This window comes from Triturus cristatus, chromosome 8, assembly GCF_964204655.1.
Source record: "Triturus cristatus chromosome 8, aTriCri1.1, whole genome shotgun sequence".
NCBI classification, from domain to species: Eukaryota; Metazoa; Chordata; class Amphibia; order Caudata; family Salamandridae; genus Triturus; species Triturus cristatus.
Window position 1 is genome coordinate 1,156,271,063 of NC_140591.1, and position 27,084 is coordinate 1,156,298,146.

The 27,084-nt window shown below is 41.6% G+C and overlaps 1 protein-coding gene across 1 annotated transcript in view; it reads left to right on the forward strand.

The window, feature by feature from the left end:
* The first annotated feature begins 8,702 nt into the window (after positions 1–8,702).
* Positions 8,703–27,084, forward strand: part of LOC146805534 (lysozyme g-like) — a 250,488-nt gene continuing 232,106 nt past the window's right edge. The window contains exons 1-2 of the mRNA XM_085620522.1: positions 8,703–8,891; positions 9,021–9,159. Coding sequence (XP_085476648.1) covers positions 8,715–8,891; positions 9,021–9,159 — 316 coding nt within the window. The 5' untranslated portion in view covers positions 8,703–8,714. The remainder of the gene's footprint in view (positions 8,892–9,020; positions 9,160–27,084) is intronic.

The window sequence follows — 27,084 nt, forward strand, 5'->3', positions numbered from 1 at the left end:
AACCGCATACCAACGGAGAAAAACTCTCTGCTGGCCTATGATGGCTTCCATCCGAAAGCCCTCAGGGAAAAACTCCCGGTAGGACAGTACTTCAGACACAGATGTAACTGCATAGACAGGATGTCTTTCAACAAAGAGGCGGGCCTTTAGACAAAGAAACTACACCAGCGAGGATACCTGGAATGGGTAATCGGAAAGGCCAAGAAAAGAGAAGCCAACACCAACAGGTATAAACTCTTAGAGAAGGTTGACAAACCTACAATAAACAATCCAGTATGTGTCACAACCTTTAATACTGCCTCATACCACATCAAACAACTTTTATGAAAAACATTGGCGCATACTTAATTCAAATGGACTGGATGTGAAGAAGCCCCTATTCTCTTTCAGAAGAAGTGCGAACCTGAGAGACATTCTGGTATATACCAGACCAAGGACCCACGCGCCCGTAGCCTTGATTTTACCGAGAACCTTTCCTCCACTCCAGGGACATTCGAGATGTGGCTCGTGCAATATATGTCATCTTAAAAAGAACACGAAAATGATTGACGGGGGTCTAGAAGACCCATGGGAACAAAGAACACATACCAATTGCATCTCTGAATGTGTCATTTACCTGATCATGTGCCCTCGCAACAAGCAATATATAGGTATGACCACCAGAAAAGTCAAGACACGTATAATGGAACATAGGCGCACCATCCGGTGCCAGAAATCTAACACTAAATTGACAGCACATTACTTGGAGAAACATCACTCAACTGACGACATAGCTTGGACTGCAGTTGAATAACCAAGACTTAATCAAAATACAGGTGATAAAACGAGGTCACTGTTTTTAAGGGAGCAGAAGTGGGTCTATAGACTCAAAAGCCACATGGTAGGGCTTAATGATGATATACCCTGGAATGCCCTTAACAGCTAATATCCTACAATTGTGATGTCGACCTTAAGTGACATATGTTGGGCACCTAGCAGATGAAGAATGGCATGTTTTATATTCGCAACCATTGCCCACACTCCTGGGAGCATTGTAGCTGTTTTTACCTACACATGTCTAGTGGAAAAAGGGCCACCACATAGACATGCTAACAGCGAAATAATGATGGAGTATTTCTTTTTGGTGTATTTCACGCATGTAATTGCCCATACATCTGAGGGTATTGTAGCCCTTTGTTTAAAATGTGCCGTGGATATGTGATCAAGTGGATAGCACCCTTTTCTTTAAACGCCCCATGGGTATATCATTAATTGAACACAAATTATTATCAGAACGTGTTTTCGGCATTGCCCACAATGTAAAAAGATAAAGGGTATCTGGGTTTGTTTAATAAGGCTGGAGTGCCCGCTAGATAAATAAATAAGCGGAATAAAAGCGTTCGGTTTTTTTGCAAGAGGAGAAATAGATGCAGCACAAGCCCCAAGAACCTAGGAAACGCATGGACGCTCACGCGCCCATGTGCATTGACCACAGAACAGGCCACGCCCCAACACGTGACGGGAAGAGCAAGCATGATAAGGCAGCTCGACTGCAATCCCCAGCCACCTATATGGCAAAACCGGGGAATCCTTGGGCAGAGCACCCACCTTGATGAACTAAGAAGCAGCGGGGAGGGGGCCAAGAATATCCGACAGACGCCTGGGTCCGGTAGGCCTGTACACCTAGCCAGTCTTTTTTCCGCGCTAATGGTACCCAACAGCATAGCGTTTTGGCGTTCATTATGTGGGGTGTAACAAACAACTACACAAATGCTAGAGGCATGGGATGCAACCAGATATTGCTTACTTTTTTAAGGGTGACATGATGTGACTATAGACATTAAGATCACTGTTCTTACGCTTTCCCGTCAGTGGATTTACTCCAAGGGGGTATAATTAGCGAACTGATCAACACTAAATGATCGGGTCCAAATCACAAGGGCAATGTGATGAGCTACTGGTTAACCATTGGATTTCTTTCTTTTACCTGTCTCCCCTAATGTGTAACTACAGGGGGGCTCTTCCTCATTCTTGCCAGTTTTAGCTTATTTGCTTGTGAAACTTTTGAGCTGATTGTTCTACTTTAGAGTATGTATGAGTGGAGCTGATATGAGATGGACACAAGTCCAGCGATATATGACTACCTGCGGCTATATATTTATGAGGTAAACGTACCTAATGTATGATTGACATGCCTGAGTGTGAACAACCATTGAGTGTATTTGACAAACTATGGCCCTACATATTTTACTTGGTGGCACAAGATAGCTAATACTAGCACTGTGTGAATAAAAGGGTGTTTTCCAGGTGTAAGTAATATGTTTCTTGCTTGTTCTCATCCCTTACACTATACCAAGAGCAAGTTATGTATGGACACCCTCGTTTTAGGAACAACTGGTTCCTATGGAATACCAAATCCTGGTATCGAGGGCAACATAATTCCAGTGGGATCAAGAAAGGTCCTGACAAATGCCGATGAGGCCTATAACTGCGGGCATGAATAGGAAAGAAACATGTTGACGAAATGGCAGTAAGGAGGGGTGTAGGAATTCCTTACTCTTTCCTGTCACCACCATTCTTCACATTTTTAGCCCTGGCCAGAGGGTCCAGGAATACATTTTTGAGTAGTGACACCTCCAAGCTAGTTTCAACCTCCACTGCACTTTTCTTTTGGTGATCCCATTATAATTTGGCATTAAGTATTTGCATATTTTACATGTTTGTATTCCCCTCCCTTTTTCTCCACCCCAGGCATTGTTCTGCACGGGGGTGTACTGCAGCAAAACCCGATGATGAAGCATGTCACAACCTTGCGAGTGAGGGTAGTATATTCACACTGTGCATGTGCCACCACCCAGACCTTTTTTTTATTCACACTTTCTAATCCTCATTGTGTGTATACGTTTGTGTTTAGGGGGACCGGAGTAGAGTGATCAGCCTCTCTCCCCTTCTTTATGTGTGAAAAATCACTGATGACATCTCAAATCATGAGTGATGTAATATGTGAGGTCATAAGCAGTGCATTGTGGGGGCATACATTATAGCTAGCTCAGGTAACTTTAATTGCTGAATTTCACAGCTTTTGTACGAGTGAAATCTGAGCCGAACTATAACGCATCTGTAACTCTTGTTTTTGTCAGTGAATTTGAAAGGTTCTTTTAGAGTCTATTTGCTAACTATGATGACCCTGTTTCATGCTCAAAGTCATAGAATAAATTTTATAATCGTACTTTGACATTTCCAGGATTCAGTTATAGCACGGTGAATGAAAATAACCTTTTTGGGTTAGTCCCTGGAGAAACATGACAACCTGAATTCTGTACATGTTCCATTTTAAAAAATCAGGGACACTATGTAGTGGTGACTTATTAATATTTCAGCAGAACCAGGAACAGGGGTTCTTCAGGACCCGACACAGAACTTACAGGAGGTAATTCTGAGTGATATGGAGGAGCATGATCCAGAGAGAGTCACTTTGCCAATCTACAATCTGTCGAAACATTCGTTATCAGAAACAGAAATAAAAGTATTGCAAAAGGGCTTATCCTTTGTCCCTACAGTGTTGCAGGATCCTGTTGCAACTAAAATTGAAGTTCTACAATTTCTCAGAAAAATCAGACTTAGGGTCTTTTTTTCGGAGTATAATGATACTGACGAAATCAATATCAGCGGGCTAAAGAAAAAATCTACTTTTTGCCCTCAACGCATGGCTATGCCTGAGGAGGTCCTTATGTTTGAAGATCAGGTCTTGCGGGAAGTAGATCAACTGAATACCAAACAAATCAGTTTCAAATCGAACTTTTCCAAACAAGAACTAGTGGCTTTAAAACAACTTGCTTTGAACCCTTTGACGGTCATTAAACCGGCAGACAAGGGTGGGGGGATCGTATTGTGGGACAGCGAACAATATGATGTGGAGATCCAGCGCCAACTGGATAATAGAGACCATTATCGTCTCATTACAGAGAATCCCACGGCCAGATTAAAAGCTCAAATATTATATCTGACTACTGAAGCAATGGACATGGGTTTTCTTTGTAAAAAAGAATATGAATATCTTAACTTCACCGACCAAAAGATCCCTAACATATATGTATTGCCGAAAATACACAAAAATAGTTCCCATCCTCCCGGGAGACCTATCATTGCCTCCTGTGGGTCCATGCTGGAGCCACTGGCTAAATACATAGATGTATTTCTGAAGCCATTTGTCCCTCTTACACAAGCATACATCAGAGATACCATGGACTTCATTTCCAAAATTGAACTCTCAATGTTCGATGGAACCCAGCAGCTGCTGGTTTCCTTCGACATTGAGAGTTTATATACTAACATACCACAAGACGAAGCTTTGATAGTCATGCGGGTGGTACTTAATCAACGGCCCCGACCGCATCAGGTGCCCACTGAATTTTTAGTTGCCCTAGCCCAGATTTGTTTAAAAAATAATTTTTTCACGTTCAAAACAGATTTATTTTTGCAGATTAAAGGCGTAGGGATGGGGTGTTGTTTCGCCCCTGAAATTGCTAATCTGGTTATGAATCAATTTGAAATGTCACACATCTTTGATGTCCTGTCCCCCTTTAAAGATCATATCCTGAAGTGGGTGCGGTTCATAGACGATGTGTTTATGATATGGAAGGGTACACAGGATCAGTTGACACAATTCCATTCTTGGCTCAATGCAAGGACACCTGATTTAAAATTCACTATGTCATCAAGTGATAAACGTATCAACTTCCTGGATGTGTGGATTTTTGAAAAAGAGGGGAAACTGGAGGTGGACTTGTTTATCAAGCCCACTGATAGGAACACTCTATTAGATTATACCTCTGGACATCCACGTAATCTCAGAGACAACTTGCCCTATGGCCAATTTTTGAGAGTGCGACGTAATTGCACTAATAAAGATGATTACTTCAGAAATGCCAAAATGCTTCAACAAAAACTTATAGCACGAGGGTACCCAAAGAAATTGGTTAAGGGAGCATTAAAGAGAGCGTGGTACACCCCGAGGGAAACACTCCTTGTACCTAAAACGAAACAGGAAAATGAGCAAATGGTTTGTGTACTCGCATTCAACCCTAAGGCTAATAAGATCAAGCAGATTATTTTAAGAAACCTTAAATTGGTGGAACATTTGAATATCTCTAAGCCACTATTTGCGTTCCGCAGAGGGAAGAATCTTAGAAATCATCTAGTTAAAGCCACCCGCCTTTCCATGGTACCCACTGATCTAAGAGGAATGATGGGCCTCCCGGCCCTCATCGGACATTTCCGGTGCAATGGGTGCGGGGTATGCATGCAAACAAAAAACTCTAAGTGTGTGGAAATCAATAAAGTAGTGCATTCACAGCTTAGTTTTTCTAATTGCAACACCAAAAATGTGGTGTATGCAGTCACATGTCCATGCGAAAAAACATACATTGGACAGACGACTCAGGCCGTAAAGATGAGGATTTTACAACACAAATCCCGTATACGTTGTGGAACCATAGGGGCTCCTATGGTACAACATTTCATTGAAATGAATCACAACGAAGATGACCTTTACTGGACTGTGTTAGTGGTGGTGAAAGCACTCACTAAAACAGTACTACAAAATAAGCTTAATCATCTTGAGGCACGAATGATTGAACGTTATCATACATCCAGATTAGGTTTAAACGACCGCGATGAGATCTGGGCGTTGATATAAGTACCGTTGTCCCGTATCTCTGTCCTCTCGATACTGTACTTAGTATAGGGTTTTGGGCCTTGTATTACCAGGTCCAGACTAGTGCGAATGCCCTATTACATTTCCCGTTACACATTTTAGTCACGTTTTTATCTATTTGTTTTGTATTAATAGATTGTTCATTGATCAAGCATTGTCTGAGCGGTCGCCTGTGTTGCCCATGGGGAGTAGTTTGCGGTGGTGGTGCCATGTGGGATGTCGACCACTAGATATTGATTATTTGGTCTTGTCTCCAGTAATTGATCCTGTGCACAGTATGGGCAACCCCCTTCTCTTGCTAGTCCTGTGATTGTGTTAAACCTGGGTTTCATTTCTATCCCTGACGATCTTATGTTGTCTTGTGATTCATACCCTAGAGGTCGATGGTAGCGTCAGCAGAGATGCACCCCCTGTCTAGTTGGACCCTATGTTCCATCCTTTGATTCACTCCTCGGAGTCAGAGAGTATCATGAGTGTAGATTAACTCCGTGTTAAGATGGCCGACACGTTTCCCTTACTAGTGGTCTCCTTTCTCTATGTTCATTCCCCTCGACCAGCGCCGGTAATATAGGAAACTGGTGCAGCCCGCAGCCCCTCGCAGACCGGCGCCTTAGGGACTGTCGAGTGGAGTGGCTGTGTGTTCCGGACTTCTTAGTCGGATAACTGTCGAAGTAAGTGTCGTCACGTTAGTTGAACAGGTTTTAGACTCTTGTGCTCTTTTTGCCCCCGACGAGTTCCCTAAGGTTCTTGGCTTTTTGCCTCTGTAGGTAGCGATCCTATTGGAATAATTTAAACAAGCCGTCCAGCGTGATCAGGGAGGACTTCCTGTGCCAGGAAGGTAAGCCCCTTGGACCCAGTGCCCCATAGTGTATTCCCCTCTTTTACATTAATTGCGCCGCCATGTGTGTTTAGCCTTTGGTTTCTTTGTCGATAGGTTCGGCACCCTTCTGGGTATCTGGGGACCCGGATGACCCGCATGTTGGAGCGTCCATTGGGCCACCTTACCCCTGTGAGTGCCATATGTTTGTTTATATGTTTGTTTACACCTTAGAGACACGTTTTAGTAGCACCAAGCAGCGTGCTTTTGACGGTGTATTTTAGCTATGGGGGAGAGAACGTGAGATTGGGTTCACTTGAGGTCCTTGCACTCCTTGTGGTGGGGGCTCCACCTGCAACGGTGGGCTGTGCACTGGGTCTGTGTTGTGACACTACTTCCGCCAGTCTTAGATAATTGACACGCTGGTGGTCATATAATTATAGTCCCTTTGCTGTATATTTACTGATTCCCCTCGGGCATCACTTTTAGATGTAAGTCCCTGGTTCACCTTTGTGCCCCTTGGTGACGGTCACCGACTACAGGCTCCCCGCTGGGCGGCATGGAGAACTGCTGCGACTTTGCTTGTGATTAAGTTTATCTGTAGGCTAGAAGATTTATTTTGATATTCATATTTATATGTGTATATACTTCTTTTTTGTAGTGTGTGTACATTCTTTGTATTAACCCTGTCCTGAGGAGGCCGAGGAGTTTGTATGGCCGAAACGCAATTGCGTAGACCCGGTTTTGAAGGAGGAGTCCTTGAAAATAAGCACAGTGTGGTTATTCACTGTTGAGTGTGCTGAGAAAGTCCGACAATAATTTGTTGAGTCGCAGCGCGCTCTGTGGACTACCTTCCAGTGGTTCGCCCTGAAATTATTAGGAGGACACTAACAGAAAATTATATGTTTGTTTAGGGGTTAACTTTTTTGTGTGTTTAAGTCTTTCTATGTTTGTGACGTTCTGCACATGTTCAATTTATGTATATTTGTAATGTTGTATTTCTTGCTTTGTTGCTTTCATCAAGGTCCGTTGTCATTTTTTGTTGCAGGAAAGTCCAAATATTTTGATAAAATCTGTCTAGATTAATAAACTAGATATAGAGTTAATTAGCGTGCTCTTGACCAAAGTTATTTCCTTATTTCTTCCTTTTGTACCATTTGTTGTTTGCTCTTTATTAATATTTAAAAGCAGGGATTTCCCGGAGTCAAACATTTTTGACAGGTTTGACAGCAGGCATTTTGACAGGTTTGACAGCAGGTTTCAGGCTGCTGTAGTAAGTCTACACATGGTAGGCCTGAAGCCATTTTTTACAGGCCAAATGCATGGATAGCAAAATAGGTGCTGCGGTCCACAGGTGCCATTTAACTTCCAAGAGCACATTTGTACACCATATACTAGGAACATGTCAGCAAGTTAAATATATCAATAAGCGATTAGCCAATTAAACCATATTTAAAGGGGGAGCACCAGCACTCTACTCCTGTTTATCAGGGGTACGATGCACAGTGTTCAATAACAAGGAAAAATAAGACTAAAAAAAAGCAAAACATCTGAGGTGACCATGCAGAAAAGGCAACTTTACTACATTTTTAAGTCACCCATGCTGCGTTGTGAATGATCTCTGTCATGTTTATGTAAGCAATGTTTCTAAGGGCCAGATGTATGATGCTTTGTTTAGGACGCAAATGGCCCAAACTACAGAATCGGGCCATTTGTGACAGGAAAAAAGCATTTTTCCATATGCAAAGCCCTATTTTGCAATTCAGTAACCTATTACCTAATTGCAAAATGGGTTTGCAATTCGGTATTAATAAGGGGCATGTTAAGCGCGTCTATACCTAATAGTGATAGTGGAATATGTGAAGGGTTTGCTACCGAAATGTTGTTACAACACATTTGCATTTTCAAGGAGGTTGTAACCCATTCTCAAACTGGAAGGGGTCTCCAAAGGACCCCTTTTGCTTTGCGAATGTTTCTAAAAACTATTTAAGCGCAGGCAGTCCTACAGCTGTACTATGATGTTATGCTGTTAGCAAATGATGTTGCAGCATCTATAAAAGGGTAATGCCTATGTCTGTTTTGATGCTTTGCCTGTGGCTCTGGATATTTGACTGGGAAAAATGTCAATGATCAAAAAACAGTGGTAACAATAATCTTTACTACTTTACCATTTTCACTGCAGGGGTCAATGCATCCTACAAGATGGCAGAATCTGACTTAAAATACATGGCCAGATACAAAACAGGGATTTTGGAAGTTGGCCGCAATTTTTGCATAGATCCGGCCTTGATTGCTGGAATAATTTCTCGTGGAGGCTGTGCAAGTGCTGAAGGTGAAAATCAATGGTGTGCGACAGGAAGCGCCTATGGTTTGATGCAGGTAAGCACCATCATCAACACAGCAGTGGCATCGCATTCCATATATAATCCTCGTCGAACATTGTGTCCCCAAATGTGTGTCTGAACTGGTCATATGGAAACATAATACCAATGTTGCTTTGTATTTTAGATTGACAAAAGCTTCTTCAAAACCAATGGTGTTTGGAACAGTAAAGAACACATTGCCCAGGGTATAGATATTTTACTCATGATGATCGATGCAATCAAGAGAAGGAATCCAAGTTGGTCTCAGATTCAGCAATTGAAAGGTCTGTATCAGCACACCATGGGCTATTTCCTACTGCTGGTCTTCAGTCTCACCCCCAATCCTTATACCCCCTCATGTCTCTAGGGGTGACGATTTTCTCGAGAATTGTGTTTCCTAAAGAGTGAGGTCTGCACTTACTCCTGTAAATCAACCTAAGTAGGTTGTGACACCAGTGATTTATGGGAAGTGCACTGGAAGGGAACGATTACAGGGTGGATGGGATTTGCAGCGGTACAGATTGTTGGTGCAAACACAAGTACAAACTGCACTCCAGCGAATGAACCTTTAGTCCAGACTGAGGCATGACTCAATTATTCAACAATACATCAATGACAATGAAGTAATTAGGCCTGAAAATGATAACATAGGGTAATAGATTTGCAAACCATGAAGGTTTAGTAGCAGATTTGCAAGGATACAAATTCAAATCATTTAATGTTGTCAAAAATCAGTAGTGAATACATGAAAATATAAAGCAATATGATGCAAATAATAATAGCAAATACAAAGACGACTGCTCAAGGTTTTTGTGAAAAATTGAGTTGTTGGTTGACTCAGATGTTGGCCCAGGTCAAGCAACAGCCACAATCCGTGGCAGGGTGAACCACAAAAAGTCACTAGATTAACTTGTGCTTAACCATGGGCAGCTTGGCTCAAAAAGCAGTCAAGTTTACCTTTAGAGGCAATGTGTAAAGTTTTTATGCAACACACCAACAGTAAGAAAGTAAAAACTCAACTCAAGAAAAATACCACTCCAATTTAGAAAATGAGACTACATGTTAATACATCATTTGACACCAAAGCAAAAAAAAAATCCAATCAATCGAACTGGTGCTATGATTTTTAAGGCTTTAGTAGAAACTAGCTCCTTAAAGATCAAAGCTCTAACTGCGGACATCTAGTCGTGCAAGACCAAGATCTCAGTCAAAAAATAAGGCCACCCAGGATAGAGCGCAGGTTTAATACAAAAAGTGGATTGGGCCTGGTCAGCGCTTACCTTCAGACTTGATGTTCTGAGAAGGTGAAGTTCAGCGGGGCAGGAGCACGGTTATCGGGGAGCCACTGGATGAAGTAGTGGTGAAGATTTTTAGATTTCTACATTCCAACGTAGTCACTTTTATGGAAGTCAAAAATCTCCAGCGGGATGAGGTAGGAGGCTGTGGCAGAAGAGAGTTCCGGGGGGCCTGTGTACCTTTTAGCAAAGGACTGTTGAACAGGATTTGATACTGTGGAGAAGAATGTAACGAACTATTGCAAAGTCAGGTCGATCGAAGATGCCCCTCAGGTGGATTGAGAAGCAGGCTTGCCCCGGTCTTCCCTTGGTACTCAGAGCAGTTTTTAGCCTAGAAGTTCCCAAGATTTGGAGCACTTTTAGCACCTCCAAGTCAGCCGAAGAGCTAGGTCTTGAGGCTCTTCCTGAAGGTGTGCAGAGCGGGGGAGCATCTGATGTTGATCAGGAGCTCGTTCCAGGTCTTTGCTGAGATGTAGGAGAAGACTCTTTCCCAGCTCTGGCTCTGCGGATGCACAGGGTTTCGGCGAGGTCAGAGGAGCAGAGGTCTCTCTTGGGTACGTGGAAGTAGACTCTTTCTTTGACGTCTTGGATCCGGTGTTGTGGAAGGATTTGTAGGTGTGAGTGAGCAGCTTGAAGGTTACTCTCTTCTCGACGGGGGGCCAGTGGAGGTCTCAAAGGTGCTGGGTGATGTGTTCATGTCATAGAATGCCAAGGACGAGTCTGACCGTGGTTTTCTGGACGGTCTGAAGTTTGCGGAGCAGGGCTATGTGCACATTCTGCAATATACATCATTGCTCCTCATGATAGATAGTCTTCCAGTGCAGCCAACAAAGTTGCTGATCATAGACAATAAAATCCAATACCATCTTCAATGGAGGTCAAATAAAACTTCAGTCATAACTCATAAATATCTAAAAAATTTGATCCATAATTAATTTAGTTTCCGAATTCAACAACATGCTTTTTACTTTATAAAAGAATTCATAAGAAAATAGAATATATAACGATTGGAAAGATTAAATGAACAATTGTTCCACTGTAAAGCATAATACCTCTGGCTAACTAATTCAATACAGATTTAATTCCGTATTGATTTTATGTTTTTTCCAGCATTAAAACCATAATACGTCACCACTTCATTATAAAAGGATATGGTCAATGCTCCTATTGAATTTCGGTTTTCAAAGCCTGGTCGTGAAGGTTTAGAAATGTTGTGAGCTTGCATCTCCTTTGAAGCTCTGATGGATCTAGTCCTTGCAGTATAGCAGCTCTGCATGTCTTTATGTCCTTATTCCTCTGATAATTAGGGCTTTTCTTAATAAAGTGACTCCTGCTTTATTAAGTTAGGGGCATATGCAGATTAAATTAATAAGGTCCTCTTTTTTACTGCCCCAAAGTCGGCATATTGTAGGCCCTTTATGTACCCAGCTTAGCTGGTCCACAATCAATGATAATTTTCCAAAGCATAGGGCAATAAGCAGTCTTTTAAAATTTACATAAAAAGTCATACTTAAGGAAGGTTTGGTGCAAGGGTCTTATAATTTTTAATCATCATCCAGGAATGCAATCTAAGGCTGAAGATGTTTTTGTTGAGCAGCAAGAAATGGAATTTTGCTGTTTTGTTTGAAAGTTGAAAAGGGGAGATTATTGTTCCATAGCTCGGCCGTGTAGGTAGATGTTAAAGTTTTTGGGAGATATTGATTACATGCTGATTTTTTCTTGTTTTCAATTTCTGTCCATAGGGCCCTTAATGAGTAGGGAGAACAATGTATACTGTTTCTATCAATACAAGAGCTTTATTGTGTTATACATTCTCCCTAGTGTTTTATTCATAAGACCAAATTCAAGTCACACCTGGGCTGATGATGCTGACTGGTGGATGTGGAAGACCTTTTAATAGGTTGCAACTAACAGTTTATTCAGAAGTACAGAATTTTTACCATGTAAAGCAATGCTGGCATACGTTATTGTTGGCAGCGTTTTTGCCACTATCACGGCAAGCAGTGGTTAGTAGGACCGCCCCTTCTGATGTTTTGCCAGGGTCCTAAAGACGAAAGCTAATGCACTAGTTCTCTGAGACATACTTTTTCTGCTCTCGATGTTTTAATCTGTCATCCATGTAAAACCTCAAGTATTTATAACTGGTTACTTCCTCTACTGGTTTATCATCAAGCCAGATGTTCTGCTTGGTGCTTGGACAATTGCTGATGAACATTGTTTTACTTTTGATGGGTTCATTTCTAGTTCTTTGGTTGTTATATAAACCGTGAATTTTGTTAATGACCTTCAAAGACCAACCTTAGTTAGGCTCATTATTACCACATCATCTGAATATGAAAGATGAGATAATGATAACTTTCCCAATTGCAGTGGATGAGACTTGATCATATCAATCCATTGTGTCAGGTCAGACATAAATAGATCCTTGGTTTAAGCCTTAGTCTGTATTCAGCTTTCTTGATAGTCTGGAGCCATCACCCAACTTTATGAACTGAAGAGTGGTTCTGAGGGCCCTATTCTTATACCTGGTGCCTTCTTTGATGTGGGAGGAGTTTCTAGATGTTTCTATTTGAAGTGCTTAGAATCTCTTGACTCCCTGCCCTGGCTTCAAGGTAGATGCAGAGACAATGTGGGGGTGACAATCCCTTTGTGTGAAGGCAGAGCACAGCCTATTCAGTTGCAAGTGTGGCTGGGTTCAACTCTGCCCCCATCCTGCCAGGAGATGCCCCATTCAGGCACCACTAAGTCTTCTATTGTATGACTGTCTAGGAGGAATTCACAAAGCATAACTGCCAACTACACCGAGTTAAGTGATGTGAGGAAGGCTACAAGCACCAACTGGCTAGGAGCAAGAAAATGTCAATTTTCAAAAGTGGCATTTTCAAAATTGTAATTTAAAATCCAGTTTTACCAATTGAAGAGGATTTTTATTTACAATTTCATAGATATAAACTGCTGTCTGTCCCCAATCAAAAGTAAGCACTTATTAAATGTAATAAGGCAACCCAATGTTATCTGGGATGGGTAAGTCTTGCAGGAATAAAAAATCAATGTAGGTGTTTTGCACTGCCAGGACAAGTAAAAGATAAATGGGGCTCATAAGGCCTACCTTATGCGTGACCTATTTGCAATGAAAGGGGAGTTTAAGGCTTGGCAATGGGGCTATATTGCCAAGTCGAATTGGCAGTTTAAAATTACATTCAGGATTAAATAGCAGGCCTGAGACATGTTTAAGGCGCTCCGTAAGTGGGTGGCATAATAAGTGGTGCAGGTCCCTTAATAGTATTTAATTTACAGGTCCAGGGTGTATGGTATAGCATTGTATGAGGGACCTATAAGTAAATTAAATGTTCCCGTCATTTGTAGGTCAATATTACCATGTTTAGCGAGGTGAGTGTAAGCACTTTAGCACTGGTTAGCTGGGATGAAGTGCACAGAGTCCTAAGGCCAACAAAAATGAATTTCAGCACAAAATGGAGCAGGCACAGCTTTCCATGAAGGCAAGTACCCTAATATGCTTACCTAAGAAGTCAGGCAAGTTGGGGAGGCATCAAGCAGAAGGTGTCTACAGGTAAAGCCTATAAAAGGAAGAAGCAAATAAAGACTCAGTCAAGTAAGTGAGAATGGATTTTCCCAGGAGTCAGGGGGGCAGATTTACAAGAAAGTGACGAATCTATAGAGATGCGTCACTTTCCTTGCGCCACCCTAAAAAATTCTTGTGCCACCATGGATGCGCCATATTTACAATACGGCGCACCATGGCGGAAGGATTGACAGATGCGTCAGAAATTCTGATGCATCTGTTGGGGCAAAAGTCACGTATTGCTGGAGTCATGTTGCAAGCACGACGCAACTCCAGCAATGCATTTTGTGGCCTATTCGCACTACACTGCGTCACTCCTTGCGCCTGCTTCAAGCAGCCGTAAGTTTTGAAGCAGTGGCGTCCTAAAAGTGACGCAGTAGATTTCACTGCGTCACTTTTACGAGGCTTTCCTGCATAGGAACGCCCCCCTGCATACATTAAACCTGATGCAGGTATAATGTGACGTAGAGCTTTACAACCTGACGCATCTCCCTAGATGCGTCACGTTGTAAATAGGGCACATTGTTTGCGCCATCGTTGAGTAAAAAAAAGTGACGCAATGGCGGTGCAAAGATGCGCAAGGGGCTTGTAAATCTGTCCCTAAATCTTTTGGGCAGGAAAAAAGAAGAATCTCTTCTGAGGAGAGTGGAAAGGGCACCTTCATCTAATTCAGCTATGCACAATTAAAAGTGCAGATCTTAAGTGAAATTACTAATTACCCACAGTTCCCATGAACCGAACCAAACAGGATCAAACATTCCACGATAACGCACTGTCAGTTCTGTTCCCAGCCATTACACAGCGAAACGTTCTGCTGCATCACCTTTAAGAGATATCACGTATAGGATGATACATTGTGGTAATAATGTTTTATGTGCAGGAGCAACGGTTCATTGTTTAGCTCACCATGGAACGCATACCAATAAATATTCACACATACACTGAAACAATAGGAATACAGTTCTAATTAGATCATAATCTTGAAATGTGGCTCCTGAAATAAGAGAAAGAGAGGAAAAAATGTACATCGGCCAAAATAATATTTAGTTTTAGAGTGAACTATTTAAACTGAGACCTCTGAGACCTCTGAGACCTACATTAACTATGGTCAACTTTAAGGTGAAAATCACACTATATATATATATATATATATATATTCACTGAAAAAACCATAGGTTTCAGGCACGTTATAGCTAGGAATTAGCATTTAAAAGACCATAGAAATTCACTGAAAAAACCATAGGTTTCAGGAGCGATATAGTTAGCTGGACATTTCACTCGTACAAAACCATAGAAATTCCCCTGTTATAGTTAGTTCAGCTAACTATAACTCGCGCGTCCGCAATGCACTGCTGATGACATCACATATTACATCACTCATGACATGGTCAGTGACATCACTCATGACATCACTGATGACATCTCAAATGACATCACTGATGACATCATCCAGTGAATGTGTGTTTTTCTGAGAATTATATATGTTTTATATATGTATATCTCAAGGTCGATGGAAAAATAAATGGGTATATAAATGTCTAAATGGATGATTTGTTTTTGAAAAATTGATTGTATTACTGACTGTTTAAGTGTATCTTAGTGAGTAATGTTTAAATATGTAAATATCTGTATCAGTCTCTCACTTTGTGTATAAGTGGCTGCATGGGTTGGTGAGTAGATACATGAGTGTCTATATAGGTTATTAGTTGATTTTTTGAGTATCAGTATGAGTGTCTGATGTCTGTATGGGTCGGTGGGGGTATTACGTAGTGCATAGGTGCATGAATGAGTGACTCACTGTTTGTATGTGTTGAAGACAGCATGTGTGCAGGACTGTATGGGTGGATGAGTGTGTGCATGGGTGTGTTAGTGAGTGAATGACTGTCTCAATAGTGTCTCTATGAGTAACTACATATGTTTTAAACTAGTATATGTGACTATTGGTGTATATAAGTGAGTATATGTGAGAGTGAGAGATTGAAAGAGTTCCTGTATGAATAAGTATGTGTTTCTATAAGGGATTGTTTAAAAGACTAAGTTTGTGTAAGTTTCTGTAGATGTAAGTGTGGTGGTGTGTGTATAACTGAATATGCAGGTAAACGGATGTTTGATTCTTTATTAGCATGAGTGACTACGTGTGTGAGTAACTTTATGGTTGAGTGGCGTTGTGTAACAGAATGTATAGGTGTATGAATACATATGATGAGTGAGTGCATGTATGAGTGACTGTATAGGACTGTTGGTGAATGAGTGGATGTGTATGTGGATCTTACAATTACTGAATAGGTTGTTGTAACTGGTATTGGTATGTCCATTGTTTTGAAAATTTTAATTTCTATTTTTGAATGTGTGTATGAAAGGTTATATTAGGGGGAGAGGAGGTCTGCCACTCTATCACAAGGATGATGTCATCAGTGATGTCATGAGTGATGTCACTGACCATGTCATGAGTGATGTAATATGTGATGTCATCAGCAGTGCATTGCGGGCGCGCGAGTTATAGTTAGCTGAACTAACTATAACAGGGGAATTTCTATGGTTTTGTACGACTGAAAGGTCCAGCTAACTATATCGCCCCTGAAACCTATGGTTTTTTCAGTGAATTTCTAAGGTTTTTTAAATGCTAATTCCTAGCTATAACGTGCCTGAAACCTATGGTTTTTTCAGTGAATTTCAAAGGTTTTTTAAATGCTAGTTTCTAACTATGCCTACAGAGATAGGACATGTGAAGAAAGAAGGAAAAACGCACAGAAAAAAATAAGAAATGCAGAAAGAAGCAACAGAAGTCCTCAAAGACGAAGAAAAGTGCAGGAAGAAATATAACGTGCAGAAAGAACAAACAGAAGAGCAGAAAGAAGCCTTGTTGCAAAATCATCCTGTACCCTCAACTTTTTCAGACGGATACTGGTGGTAACTGAGTCTGCCTAAGCAGTCCTAGAGCCAGTGCTATGTTAAAAGACACTCAGAATACAGTGAAAACACCTACATACACTAGGGCACACTATGCGTTGGGGTCCCCCTGTGATCAGCATGACCTCCTCTGTAAGCCCCTAGTATATAATAGGGCAGGGGATTAAAACTACCTCTTAAAACGCACCACAGGGCGTCACCTCATGCCCCGTCTCCTCCCTTCCCCACTGTGTAAACACACCCTGTAGCCATTTTAAATTGGGAGATTAAGTCCCCTTGAATCCTGAGGGTCCCTAGGGTCCAACTAGACCACTAGGTACCTCCAGTAAGCGCCACAGAGCTGCGTTGCAGAGAGGTGTAAAAAGTGGTACGGCCTGCACCACCTCTCTGCAACGCAGAGCAGTGGTGCTTACTGGAAGCACCTGGTGGGCTAGTTGGACCCCAGGGTCCCTCAGGATTGAAAGGGAATTATTTCCCCAACTTAAAAACGCGCCACAGGGCATGTTTGCACACGTCACCTCAGGCCCCGTCCCCTCCCTTCACCACTGTGTAAATGCGCCCTGTGGCCGTTCTGAGTTGAGAGATTAAGTCCCCTTGAATCCTAAGGGTCCCTAGGGTCAAACTAGCCCACTAGGTACCTCCAGTAAGCGCCACAGAGCTGCGTTGCATGGAGGTGTAAAAAGTGGCGTGGCCTCAGAACACCTGTCTGCAACGCAGCTCCCTGGCGCATACTGGAGATACCTGTTGGGCTAGTTGGTCCTCAGGGACCCTCAGTATTGAAGGGGAAGTAATTCCTCAACTTACAACTGGCCAGGGGGCGCGTTTGCAGAGTGCTGCAAGGAGGGGGCATGGCATCCGGCGCGATGCCCGTGAAGCCCGTCTTGTGGCCCCCTTTCTTTTTCTAATTTATTAGCCCTGGGGACCCCATCCCCAGGGCCTGCAGCCTAATTTTTTTTGTTGAAAAAAATTAATTTGGCCCTCCCAAGGCCTTAATCGGCCCCGGGGACCCCAACCCCCGGGTCATGGCCTTTTTTTTTTTTTTGTATTCTTTAGGAGGGGGGCTGTGTTGCTGGACAAACCGTATGTACCTATCACCATGACGATTTGCGTGATATTCATTAAAAGGCGACTATGCATACAATGAATCCACGTAGAATGTATTCACACCGCTAGTGAAGCTCTGACATGTCTGGCACCATACCGTGCCTAATCCCGGTGCCCCCGCTGGTGGGTACGCTCCAAGTAGACACCCTTGTCGTTTATTTATACAAACATGGGTAGCTATTGACGGGCACATTTAATACACATGCACACCAAGCCATTCAAAGGGGATTCGACAACAATTCGACCAAACTATGCAAGAAACCCCATCACGGTTAATAAAACACACATCCACCGCCGGATGTGTAATACTTTTTATTTTACTCTCTGGAAAGGAGACAAACCTCACTTGAGAGTCACAGCGTGCTCCTGGCTGAGCCCAATGCTGTGTTACACCCACCATTGCCTGCCGAGTGCCACACACCTCTGTGTTGTATTCCACCATCTAGTGCTTATGCTATGACACTCTCTAGCCCATGTGCACTGTAACACCACCCCGTGAATATGTCGTGCCACACTTGCCTTCGCACGGGTTATATTGCCCCATCTAACGTGCCTTCCTCGATGCCTATGTTATAAAGCACCAAACCAAAACTGGGCTTTGGCTCAAAAAACCAGCAGAACTGAGCCGGAAATACTAAAGAACAAAACACCTAGTCCTCCCTGGATTTAGTTTAAATGACACAATTTTTTATATACCCTTTCATGAATTGAAACACAAAAGATGGGGCTTTATAAATTGCCTATTATTCAAAAAGTTTTTTATTTATTACACATTCTTTTATTGTGTGATGGAGACAAACGTAACAAATACAAACATCTATATACAATATAAATGACAATACAATACAATGAACAGCACCCTAGGCAATTTAAACATCCAATCATCTACCATACTTGGCCAAACCATTCATACCAATAGGCTGACTCATACTCTACTAAACTAGAAGGCCCTTCAACAACTACTCCCTTTTGGGACACAGATAATTTATCCGTGTCAAACTTTTTAAGACAATTATTTTCTTATTAAACACTTAGAACCCGAAGAAAACATCAAGGGCAGGACTTTTTGTGTGGAGTGTGTAAAGGACCAACTGGTCGACTGGTCTACGCGTTTCAAACCTCTAACATTATGAGGTTCTCATCAGGACCTACGCGTTTCAAACCTCTAACATTATGAGGTTCTCATCAGGACCCATAAATTCTGAAAAGAAAATCAAAAAAAAGAATAAAAAATGATAACTCTCAATTTTTATTTGGCATTTACAGAACTTGAGCCAGCCCCCATTCTCAGCCTGGCATACCCACCTTATGAATATTTATGCACGTGTGGTCTTAGCCTGCTTAATATCCAAAAGATTATTCAATCAGCTAGTGCCTGGAGCTGAAAACAACGAAATATGACAATAAACCTACTCGTCAAATACTTCACACACACAATGGACAGACGCACAAGGACAAGACAGTAAGTAGGAGAGTTGCTCACCCTACGATTTCAAATGCTTCCCAAATAGTCAGTTGGTCTAGCGTTCATGTGTCCCCTTTGTTGGGCGTAATCGGGCTTTTAATAATCCGCTGCCATCAAAGACTGTGAATGGAAAGAGCGAAGCGGTGAAGCTTGCGTGTGTAATAACGCTGTTGAACTAATGTGCCGATTTGAGCTTCCACATAACGTGGACTCAATAGATCATCGCCTACCTGGTGATTGCTTCTTCTCGCCATTCTACGGAGCCGTATACCTCAACCGGGGATTGCTTGAGTGACCAGGAAGTGAATTAGATCCTTAACGATAGGTGATGCGCATAGCATCATGGGAATTGTAGTTCTTTTCTTGGGAGCAATGGGAAATGTAGTTCCCATCTAGTCCATGATGTTGAAAACTTTATTAAACAGGGATTAATATCAATGCAAACGATTAGATCGTAATTATGCGATGAACTGTTGATGTGAAAAAATATAGTTTCCATTGGACCAATGTTACAAACGCTTAGTCAAAAAATATTTTATGTTTTGTTGAACGAATATATTGTTGGAAAAATCCCCCAAAAGGCAGATACCTTTGGTGAGATACAGAAATGTGAATTTATACACAGGGAGAAGTCCACTGATCCTATTCAAGTCGTGAGCGGTCTATATATTTCAGCTATTTCATTAAGACCGTTGGTCGTTGTGTTAAATTTCATAATTAGAAATGACTCTCTTTGACTCAAGCGACCTTCCAAGTCACCACCACGTGGATCTTGCTCAATTTTGGACAAAACTGTCCACTTCAGATCTTCCTCACGGTGTTTCAATAGGCTCCAATGACTCACTAGTGGAGCATTTTCAACTTTCCGTCGGATCCTCGACTTATGTTGAATGATGCGTTGTCGCACTTCCTGGGTAGTCTTGCCTATATACAATTTAGGGCATGGGCATGTGACTGCGTAAATCACATTTTTCGTCCTACAATTAGTAAAGGCATCATGTTTCCAATAGATGTTATTAAAGGTGAATGTATCGCCTTCTATAGTTTGTTCGCAGCAAATGCAGGATCCGCATCTGTGATGCCCGACGATTGGAGGCAAAGCTAATAGTCCTCTCAACGTGGGGGGCTGTGGTTTAGGCAGAGCTGCTCTTACGATGAAGTTAGCTATGCTTTTTTCTTTTTTGAACGCGAATAGGGGTGGTGTGGAAAAGTCATTATGGAGATCTTTGATCAGGTGCCAATTTGACAAGACTAGTTTGCGAATTTGATGTGAATTGGGACTGAATGTTGTCACACAAACCGGTCTATTCGCTGTCTTCTTCTTTCTGCTTGTCAATAGGGTTTCCCTTGGTGTCCACCAGGCTCTTTTTAGGGAATGTTTGAGTAGTTTTCGTGGGTATCCTCTCTCAAGCAGTCGGTCTTTAAGTTTGTTGGCATGAAAAAAGTATTCTTCTTTTTGAGAACAATTCCTACGGATCCGTAGGAACTGTCCGTACGGTAAATTCTGCTTTAGGCTCCGAGGGTGATTGCTGGTGTAATGCAATGCCTTATTTCGATCGGTTGGCTTCCTAAAGAGTGTGGTTTCTAATTGTCCTGATAGGTTTTTTACTTGAACGTCCAAGAATGTTATTGATTTGTTGGAAGCCGTGCAGCTGAATTTGATGTCTCTCGTTCGTTCATTGAGCCATCCTACAAATTCATCCAATTGTTGTTCAGTTCCAGTCCAAATGAGAAAGATGTCGTCTATATATCTCATATAGTTAGAAATGTTAGTCGAAAAGGGGTTGTTTTCATAAATGAAATTATTTTCATATAGTCCCATGAAAAGCACCGCTAGCTCAGGGGCGAAAGGACACCCCATCGCCACGCCTTTTATTTGAAAGAAGAACTCAGAGTCGAAAGAAAAATAATTCTTCGAAAGTGCAAATTTGGCGAGTTCTAGAATAAAATCAGATGGAACCTGGACTGGCCGTTCTCTTTTCTCCAGGAACCATGTCAGTGTCTCTAGTGCTTGGTCCTGAGGAATCTGGGTGTAAAGTGACACCACATCTAGTGTCACCATTAGTTGATTTTTACTATCAAATTTGACTGATGTTATTCGGTTCAAGAAAGCTGTGGTGTCCTTCAGGTGGGCAGGGATGTCGTTGATGAAAGGTTTTAAGAAGAAATCTATATATTGAGCAACTGGTTCAATGAGCGACTCACACCCTGAGACGATTGGTCTACCAGGGGGGTCGATCTCGCTTTTATGTAGTTTTGGTATAACATAAAAGACTGGTATCCTAGGATTTTTATTTTGTAGAAAAATCCGTTCTTTTGGGCCGACGAAACCTTGTGTGTACCCTTCCTCAATAATTTGAAAAAGTTGACTTTGTAGCTCCTTGGTTGGATCCCTTGCAATTTTCCGATAACAGCTGTGATCCTCTAGCTGACGTAGCGCTTCTTTTTTGTATTTGTTTAAGTCCCAAATGACCACTGCTCCTCCCTTGTCAGCTTGTTTGACTACCACTGACCTGTCATTTTTAAGTGCCAGCAGAGCATCTTTCTCTTGTTTGGCAAGATTGTAACTGACGAAATTTTTCTTCTTTTCCATTGTTTGTATCCCGGAAAGAATGGTCTTTTCAAAAGTGCTGATGTCTTTAGGGATTTTTGGTCCTGATGGACAGAATAAGGATTTTCTCCTTAATCCTGTTATCTCTATTGGGGAGGTTTCTGGGGCATCCTGAAAAAATATTTTGAGCCGCAACTTCCGACAAAATTCAATTATTTCTAGCTTCAGTTTGACAAAGTCCGTTTGCCTGGATGGTACAAATCCTAATCCTTTGGATAGTACAGATAATTCTGCTTCTGTTAAGATTTTTTCAGATAAATTGAACACAGGTGAAGGAGCTAGCTCCTGTAGTATTGACGTCGAGTCCTCATTTCCCATGGCTGTGAGTAACGTAAGCGGCCTCTGCCCTGCCGCTGGCCTCGGGCTAAAAAACGCGGCCCTTGGTTAATTTGTTGATCCTGGTTTTGTTGTTTTAACCTTGGATTTATGTTTGTCCCTGTGTTGTCTTCCGACTCACCCCCTGAGGATGAAGATGTTGTGTCGGAGAAAGTAATAAATTTCTTTCTTGAACGTCCTCGATAGTTTTGCAAATAATTCCTCGATTCGTTGTTACTGTAGAAATCTTTGTTTAAGTACGGGTATGTGGATTCCAAAGAAAAATTCTTTTTGTCCGCCTCAAATTTGTTGCTTTTTTGAATAACCGTGTAGTCTTTAAACTCAGATATCTCCTTATCAACTTTTTCAAGTAATGTTTTGGCGTCAGTAAGACTTTGGTTGTTTCTAACTTCTGTTTCCAAGTCGGCTATTTCTTGTAATTGAACCAGTGACAACCTATGGGCTGTTTCAACAGTCAACACCATTAAATCCCGACTACATTTAGTCTCAATACAACTATAGCCCTTCTTGTATATCGGGTCGTCGATAAAAACTACTGGAATATTTCGTATTTGTAACCCTGATGGAATCGTTCCTTCTTTAAGGTGTTGTAATAGAAAATGACCATGTAAGTCTGTCCTAATTTGTTTTTTGCGTAATCGAATAAGTTTGTCAGATTCGTTCTGAGTTTTTGCAGTGGCACTCAAGGTGGCTGAAGCGAAAACAGGGGGTTCTCGGATCAAGTTCTGGATATGTTCCTCACTGTAAGCGAAGGCATCTTTTTCTGCCATCGTACAGCTTACTCATAAGGTGAAGTGACAAATGTGTTTGTACAAAAAACAGCCAATGAGACAAAAATACATATAAACAAACATATAGTACACACACCGCGCTTGTCTCTGAACAACAAAAGTTGTCACAATTACGTGGTAACTAGCTGACTACTACCATAAATGCAGCCTCGCGAGCCTGCGCCCGCACAACAAGCAACAAACCAAAACTGGGCTTTGGCTCAAAAAACCAGCAGAACTGAGCCGGAAATACTAAAGAACAAAACACCTAGTCCTCCCTGGATTTAGTTTAAATGACACAATTTTTTATATACCCTTTCATGAATTGAAACACAAAAGATGGGGCTTTATAAATTGCCTATTATTCAAAAAGTTTTTTATTTATTACACATTCTTTTATTGTGTGATGGAGACAAACGTAACAAATACAAACATCTATATACAATATAAATGACAATACAATACAATGAACAGCACCCTAGGCAATTTAAACATCCAATCATCTACCATACTTGGCCAAACCATTCATACCAATAGGCTGACTCATACTCTACTAAACTAGAAGGCCCTTCAACAACTACTCCCTTTTGGGACACAGATAATTTATCCGTGTCAAACTTTTTAAGACAATTATTTTCTTATTAAACACTTAGAACCCGAAGAAAACATCAAGGGCAGGACTTTTTGTGTGGAGTGTGTAAAGGACCAACTGGTCGACTGGTCTACGCGTTTCAAACCTCTAACATTATGAGGTTCTCATCAGGACCTACGCGTTTCAAACCTCTAACATTATGAGGTTCTCATCAGGACCCATAAATTCTGAAAAGAAAATCAAAAAAAAGAATAAAAAATGATAACTCTCAATTTTTATTTGGCATTTACAGAACTTGAGCCAGCCCCCATTCTCAGCCTGGCATACCCACCTTATGAATATTTATGCACGTGTGGTCTTAGCCTGCTTAATATCCAAAAGATTATTCAATCAGCTAGTGCCTGGAGCTGAAAACAACGAAATATGACAATAAACCTACTCGTCAAATACTTCACACACACAATGGACAGACGCACAAGGACAAGACAGTAAGTAGGAGAGTTGCTCACCCTACGATTTCAAATGCTTCCCAAATAGTCAGTTGGTCTAGCGTTCATGTGTCCCCTTTGTTGGGCGTAATCGGGCTTTTAATAATCCGCTGCCATCAAAGACTGTGAATGGAAAGAGCGAAGCGGTGAAGCTTGCGTGTGTAATAACGCTGTTGAACTAATGTGCCGATTTGAGCTTCCACATAACGTGGACTCAATAGATCATCGCCTACCTGGTGATTGCTTCTTCTCGCCATTCTACGGAGCCGTATACCTCAACCGGGGATTGCTTGAGTGACCAGGAAGTGAATTAGATCCTTAACGATAGGTGATGCGCATAGCATCATGGGAATTGTAGTTCTTTTCTTGGGAGCAATGGGAAATGTAGTTCCCATCTAGTCCATGATGTTGAAAACTTTATTAAACAGGGATTAATATCAATGCAAACGATTAGATCGTAATTATGCGATGAACTGTTGATGTGAAAAAATATAGTTTCCATTGGACCAATGTTACAAACGCTTAGTCAAAAAATATTTTATGTTTTGTTGAACGAATATATTGTTGGAAAAATCCCCCAAAAGGCAGATACCTTTGGTGAGATACAGAAATGTGAATTTATACACAGGGAGAAGTCCACTGATCCTATTCAAGTCGTGAGCGGTCTATATATTTCAGCTATTTCATTAAGACCGTTGGTCGTTGTGTTAAATTTCATAATTAGAAATGACTCTCTTTGACTCAAGCGACCTTCCAAGTCACCACCACGTGGATCTTGCTCAATTTTGGACAAAACTGTCCACTTCAGATCTTCCTCACGGTGTTTCAATAGGCTCCAATGACTCACTAGTGGAGCATTTTCAACTTTCCGTCGGATCCTCGACTTATGTTGAATGATGCGTTGTCGCACTTCCTGGGTAGTCTTGCCTATATACAATTTAGGGCATGGGCATGTGACTGCGTAAATCACATTTTTCGTCCTACAATTAGTAAAGGCATCATGTTTCCAATAGATGTTATTAAAGGTGAATGTATCGCCTTCTATAGTTTGTTCGCAGCAAATGCAGGATCCGCATCTGTGATGCCCGACGATTGGAGGCAAAGCTAATAGTCCTCTCAACGTGGGGGGCTGTGGTTTAGGCAGAGCTGCTCTTACGATGAAGTTAGCTATGCTTTTTTCTTTTTTGAACGCGAATAGGGGTGGTGTGGAAAAGTCATTATGGAGATCTTTGATCAGGTGCCAATTTGACAAGACTAGTTTGCGAATTTGATGTGAATTGGGACTGAATGTTGTCACACAAACCGGTCTATTCGCTGTCTTCTTCTTTCTGCTTGTCAATAGGGTTTCCCTTGGTGTCCACCAGGCTCTTTTTAGGGAATGTTTGAGTAGTTTTCGTGGGTATCCTCTCTCAAGCAGTCGGTCTTTAAGTTTGTTGGCATGAAAAAAGTATTCTTCTTTTTGAGAACAATTCCTACGGATCCGTAGGAACTGTCCGTACGGTAAATTCTGCTTTAGGCTCCGAGGGTGATTGCTGGTGTAATGCAATGCCTTATTTCGATCGGTTGGCTTCCTAAAGAGTGTGGTTTCTAATTGTCCTGATAGGTTTTTTACTTGAACGTCCAAGAATGTTATTGATTTGTTGGAAGCCGTGCAGCTGAATTTGATGTCTCTCGTTCGTTCATTGAGCCATCCTACAAATTCATCCAATTGTTGTTCAGTTCCAGTCCAAATGAGAAAGATGTCGTCTATATATCTCATATAGTTAGAAATGTTAGTCGAAAAGGGGTTGTTTTCATAAATGAAATTATTTTCATATAGTCCCATGAAAAGCACCGCTAGCTCAGGGGCGAAAGGACACCCCATCGCCACGCCTTTTATTTGAAAGAAGAACTCAGAGTCGAAAGAAAAATAATTCTTCGAAAGTGCAAATTTGGCGAGTTCTAGAATAAAATCAGATGGAACCTGGACTGGCCGTTCTCTTTTCTCCAGGAACCATGTCAGTGTCTCTAGTGCTTGGTCCTGAGGAATCTGGGTGTAAAGTGACACCACATCTAGTGTCACCATTAGTTGATTTTTACTATCAAATTTGACTGATGTTATTCGGTTCAAGAAAGCTGTGGTGTCCTTCAGGTGGGCAGGGATGTCGTTGATGAAAGGTTTTAAGAAGAAATCTATATATTGAGCAACTGGTTCAATGAGCGACTCACACCCTGAGACGATTGGTCTACCAGGGGGGTCGATCTCGCTTTTATGTAGTTTTGGTATAACATAAAAGACTGGTATCCTAGGATTTTTATTTTGTAGAAAAATCCGTTCTTTTGGGCCAACGAAACCTTGTGTGTACCCTTCCTCAATAATTTGAAAAAGTTGACTTTGTAGCTCCTTGGTTGGATCCCTTGCAATTTTCCGATAACAGCTGTGATCCTCTAGCTGACGTAGCGCTTCTTTTTTGTATTTGTTTAAGTCCCAAATGACCACTGCTCCTCCCTTGTCAGCTTGTTTGACTACCACTGACCTGTCATTTTTAAGTGCCAGCAGAGCATCTTTCTCTTGTTTGGCAAGATTGTAACTGACGAAATTTTTCTTCTTTTCCATTGTTTGTATCCCGGAAAGAATGGTCTTTTCAAAAGTGCTGATGTCTTTAGGGATTTTTGGTCCTGATGGACAGAATAAGGATTTTCTCCTTAATCCTGTTATCTCTATTGGGGAGGTTTCTGGGGCATCCTGAAAAAATATTTTGAGCCGCAACTTCCGACAAAATTCAATTATTTCTAGCTTCAGTTTGACAAAGTCCGTTTGCCTGGATGGTACAAATCCTAATCCTTTGGATAGTACAGATAATTCTGCTTCTGTTAAGATTTTTTCAGATAAATTGAACACAGGTGAAGGAGCTAGCTCCTGTAGTATTGACGTCGAGTCCTCATTTCCCATGGCTGTGAGTAACGTAAGCGGCCTCTGCCCTGCCGCTGGCCTCGGGCTAAAAAACGCGGCCCTTGGTTAATTTGTTGATCCTGGTTTTGTTGTTTTAACCTTGGATTTATGTTTGTCCCTGTG